Genomic DNA, 5,366 nt, shown 5'->3' on the forward strand with positions numbered 1-5,366 from the left:
TTTGGAACCAATTATTCAAATCTTGTTGCAAAATCAATAAATTACCAATACCTTGTTTCTTCAGACTTCATTCCTCCACTCTAATAAATGACATCAAACAAGTGTCAACAGCAGAATTAGCTGTTTGGCTTTGGCAGAGAAACTCACATACTCAACTCTGCTGCTCATCCCACAAATACATTTTCCTGACAGATATGGCTACATTTTAAAGGGAAGTAAACAGATTTTCCAACAGTATAATCTTTATTGCCAAGACACATTGTAACCACAACAAAATGGACCAAACACAAATTTCCTTACTTACTGTGCTAACTTTATGTATTGGTTACTTCTTATTCTAAATGAAATAGATTCTAGATGAAATCTATACTGCAAGCCAAACCAAAGTTAGGATTTTAGAAGGTCAAAACCTAAAACGAAATAACCCTGCAGGAAGCTCAGGAGTTGAAGAGTATAACTTTCTCTGTGGATAACTGCATGTCTTGCCAAGAAGAAGATGCCTCGGCTTAAATCTGTACATCAAACAGCTGCAGACTTAAAGGTAGAAGACAGTATTTCTAAATTAGGATTCAGTAACAGACTTTTAAAAAGTCTTAATTATAATGCGAAACAGGCTTTTCGTCTGTATAAGTAACCAACAAGATTAGAAAAGCTATGTGGAAAAGCAGTCCATAAAAACCTGTGCTTTACATCATTTTTCCCCATGTGTGTGAAAAAGGTGATCTTCCACAAAACAAGCAAACAGAATGGTCTGTAAAATAAAAAAGAAAAGAAGTGAACCTGTTGAGTGTTGGATGTCTTCAGTAAAACCTCAAGGAGTGAAGCTGCTTCTCACTAATGACCACTTCTGAGCTCCAATTTGTCCTGAACTGAACCTTTACTCTTCCTTTCCTCGTGTCTGTTTGGACTCGATGTCAAGCGGCTTGCTCTTAATATGCTGCATGCAAAACATTAATTTACCCCCCCTCTCAGGATACCTCCTTTCCTCTCAGCCCTGATTAAAGAGCACAAGTCAGCACAAAAGTGATACTCCCAACTCGTCCATCAGCTCCAAGCTGGTACGTATGATGAGGGGGAGATGATGTGTACATGAGTGTATAGGAGCAGTTCTGTAGCTGTGATTTCTTACACTTCTATTTATGTATCAGGACCAAACCTTGAATAATGGCGGGTTAAGTGGAGGTTAATTTGACAACGAATTAGATTAATTGGCAACAGGTCAATAAGATGACTTGGTATAAAAAGAGAGGCAGAGCCTCTCAGATGTAAACATGGCCAGACGTTAATTTCTGAGACCAATTGCATCTATTGTGAATACTTTCATGATCCCACCATCTACAATGTATATTATCATTAAAATATTCAGATAATCTGGAGGAATCTCTGTACTCACGGGACAAGGCTGTGGTCAGATGAATATGCAGGTTTATTTATGAACATTTTAGTAAACAGTCATTTTGCTCAACAGTTCAGCAATATTTAGGACATTTTTCTGTAAAATACAACCCTGTTGACTCTTACTACAGGGTTTGTCCTCTTCAACGATTTGTCTAGTTAAATGGAAAATTACTTAATTTATCTGTTCCTTTTCAGGAAAAAGAGAGAAAAGCAGCCACAGAGATCAGAGTTTTTACTTAATGCCTTTTTATCCTGAACAGACTGAGTTGTGATGGTGAAAAACCATTATGTTCCCTCTGATTATATTAGAGCAGCTGCCCATTGAGAGATTGTGAGATCACGTTTTAGCCATTTGTTCTGTTTTCTTCTTTTATGAAATGTTTTGTTTCACTGCAACATGCAACAGGAAAGAAGCAGGGCAGGTCTTATGTTCCTGACTTACATCTGTTACACATGGACTCCAGGAAGCCAAGGGGACATTTAACAGATTTATTCATAGAATGGAATATTGCAGATACACATACGATTACCGACTGGGACGTGAGGAATCTGGAGACGGAACGGGAGTGAGTCCTTGAGATGTGTGGATTAAGGTCCGACAATGAGAGACTGAACTGATGGGGTATATAAAGGACTGGGGAACAAAGGAAGACAGGTGTGGCAGGTTGACTAGATTACGATGAGCGGATCAGGAACAGGTGTGGAGGATCAGGGGAGTGCTGGAGAATCAGGGGAGTGGCAGGACAGATTGTAACAGTACCCCCCCCTCCAAAAGGCCGGATTCCAGACGGCCGGGGAGGACGACAGGAAGGCTGTGAGGACAGGAGCTGGAGTCCTGGCGGACGACCACAAGGGGAAGACAAAAACACCCAAAACGTTGGTGGGCATCCAGGAGGACGGGAAAACCTGGACCGGATCCTTGGAGGACGCCCCGGAGGATGAGCAGGCCAGGTCCGGGACCTGGGAGGCCGGACTGACCGGAACCGGATCTCTGGAGGACGACCCGGAGGGCGAGCAGACCAGGGCCGGGTCATGGACGGAGGACGACCCGGAGGACGAGCAGACCAGGGCCGGGTCACGGAAGGAGGACGACCCGGAGGACAAGCAGACCAGGGCCGGGTCACGGAAGGAGGACGACCCGGAGGACGAACAGACCAGAGCCGGATCACGGAAGGAGGACGACCCGGAGGACGAGCAGACCTGGGCCGGATCACGGAAGGAGGACGACCCGGAGGACATGTGGGCCTGTGGCTGACCCCTGGCGGACGGGCTGGCTTGCACCGGGGCTCTGGCGAACTGGCTAGGTGGATCTCTGGCGGCGGCTGAGCAGGCTGGACCTCCGGTGGCCTGCCAGAGGGCCGCTCGGACTGGAGCTGGAGCTCAGGCGGACAGCCGGAGGACTGCGCAGGCTGGAGCTCAGGCGGACGGCCTGAGTGATGCACTGGCTGGAGCTGGAGCTCAGGCGGACGGCCTGAGTGATGCACTGGCTGGAGCTGGAGCTCAGGCGGACGGCCTGAGTGATGCACTGGCTGGAGCTGGAGCTCAGGCGGACAGCCTGAGTGATGCACTGGCTGGAGCTGGAGCTCAGGCGGACGGCCTGAGGGATGCGCTGACTGGAGCTGGATCTCTGGCAGGCGCGCTGACTGGAGCTGGATCTCTGGCAGGCGCGCTGACTGGAGCTCTGGGAGGTGTGCTGACTGAAGCTGGAATGCAGGGAGGCACACAGACTGAAGCTCGAGCGCAGAGAGGGGTGCAGACAGGAGCTCTGGAAGACAGAGACATGTTAATAATAATTCTGGTGGGCGACCGGGAGGTCGCACAGACAGGTACTGAGTCTCTGGCGGGCGACCGGGAGGTCGCACTGACTGGAACTGAGTCTCTGGCGGGCGACCGGGAGGTCGCACTGACTGGAGCTGAGTCTCTGGCGGGCGACCGGGAGGTCGCACTGACTGGAGCTGAGTCTCTGGCGGGCGACCGGGAGGTCGCACTGACTGGAGCTGAGTCTCTGGCGGGCGACCGGGAGGTCGCACTGACTGGAGCTGAGTCTCTGGTGGGCGACGGGAAGGTCGCACTGACAGGAGCGGGAAACAGGAAGGACCCAGAGGCTGGAGAGGAGCGTCCCACTTGGAGACCCCCTCGGAGACCGGAGCCACTGGCGGGAGAGGAGCGCAGAAACCATCTACCTCCTCGGAGACAGGAACTGACAGGCTGGACAGAACCAGGGGCTGGAGAGGAGCGTCTCGCTCTGAGACCCCCTCGGAGACTGGACCCACTGGCGGGAGAGGAGCGTCGAAGCAGTCGACCTCCTCGGAGACTTGAGCTGACCTCGGACTGGTGAGCGCCGAACAGGACCGTTGCGCTGGTGTCGGAGGTAACAATGGTGCCGCCCGTGGCGCAGACGTCGGAGACCGAGCAGGAACAATCCGTGGCATCGGTGTATGATGTGGGAGATCCGGTGAAGACCGGGGAGCAGGCACGGGAGGCTGCAAGACAGGAACAGACCGGGGCTGTGGTGTCAGACGCAGAAGAGCCGGGACTGACCGTTGCTGTGGCGTCTGGCACTGTAGAGCCGGACCGGACTGGGAAGCAGGCGGAGAAGGCTGCAGGGCTGGTGCAGACCGGGGCTGTGGTGTAGGACGCTGTAGAGCCGGGACTGACCGGGGAGCAGGAGTCGGAGGCTGCGGAGCAGAACAGGACTGGGAAGCAGACATGGGAGTCTGTAGGACCGGGGCTGATCGTGGCTGGGGCGTCGGACGCTGTGGAGCCGGGGCTGACCGGGGAGCAGACGTTGGAAGCTGCGGAGCAGAACAGGACTGGGAAGCAGACATGGGAGGCTGCAGGACCGGGGCTGATCGTGGCTGTGGCGTCGGACGCTGTGGAGCCGGAACTGACCGTTGCTGGGGCGTCGGATGCTGTAGAGCCAGACAGGACCGGGGAACAGGCACAGGAGGCCGCAGGACAGGTGCTGACCGTGGCTGTAGCGTCAGACGCTGTGGAGCCAGAGTAGACCGTTGCTGGGGCGTCGGACGCTGTGGAGCCGGAGCAGACGTCAGCTCAGGGGACATGAGCCTGGGAGCTGGAGGCGACACAGGGGACGTGAACCTGGGAGCTGGAGGCGACACAGGGGACGTGAGCCTGGGAGCTGGAGGCGACGAGGGAGACGCTGGCGTGGAAGCCGGGGGAGACGCTGCAGGCGCTGGCGTGGAAGCCGGGGGAGACGCTGCAGGCGCTGGCGTGGAAGCCGGGGGAGACGCTGCAGGCGCTGGCGTGGAAGCCGGGGGAGACGCTGCGGACGCTGGCGTGGAAGCCGGGGGAGACGCTGGTGGTGCTCTCAAACCTACACTCTCCAGTTGAGCCTCCATATAAACCTCCCAAGCCTCCTTTACCAGTTCGGCCAGATCCGGAAACACAAGGAGAAGGGTTGGTCTGGCTTCCAACTGGGTGACCAGGTCCATCGCTGAGCGGAGCCTCACCAGGGGTCCGGGGAGCTCAGCCAGTGCGTCCACATAGGTGTCCCATGTGGTGTGGACCGCACTGAAGTCCTTCGGGGAAAGGTAAACCTCCAGGTCTGGCAGTAATTCCTCCTGAATGCGTTTTCTCCAGCACATTTCGTCGGTTTTTGGTCGGACCTTCTGTTACACATGGACTCCAGGAAGCCAAGGGGACGTTTAACAGATTTATTCATAGAATGGAATATTGCAGATACACATACGATTACCGACTGGGACGTGAGGAATCTGGAGACGGAACGGGAGTGAGTCCTTGAGATGTGTGGATTAAGGTCCGACAATGAGAGACTGAACTGATGGGGTATATAAAGGACTGGGGAACAAAGGAAGACAGGTGTGGCAGATTGACTAGATTACGATGAGCGGATCAGGAACAGGTGTGGAGGATCAGGGGAGTGCTGGAGAATCAGGGGAGTGGCAGGACAGATTGTAACAACATCACAGCGAAACACCATTTGA

At 53.7% G+C, this 5,366-nt stretch overlaps 1 protein-coding gene across 1 annotated transcript; it reads left to right on the forward strand.

The window, feature by feature from the left end:
- Window positions 1-3,847: 3,847 nt before the first annotated feature.
- Window positions 3,848-4,787, forward strand: LOC121635620 (circumsporozoite protein-like). The gene is made up of 2 exons (XM_041978896.1): window positions 3,848-4,486; window positions 4,562-4,787. The coding sequence occupies exons 1-2, from the start codon at window positions 4,108-4,110 to the stop codon at window positions 4,750-4,752; spliced, it is 570 nt and encodes a 189-aa protein (XP_041834830.1). The 5' UTR covers window positions 3,848-4,107; the 3' UTR covers window positions 4,753-4,787.
- Window positions 4,788-5,366: the final 579 nt, after the last annotated feature.

The sequence above is a fragment of the Melanotaenia boesemani genome, chromosome 24, assembly GCF_017639745.1.
Source record: "Melanotaenia boesemani isolate fMelBoe1 chromosome 24, fMelBoe1.pri, whole genome shotgun sequence".
In the NCBI taxonomy this organism is placed as follows: domain Eukaryota; kingdom Metazoa; phylum Chordata; class Actinopteri; order Atheriniformes; family Melanotaeniidae; genus Melanotaenia; species Melanotaenia boesemani.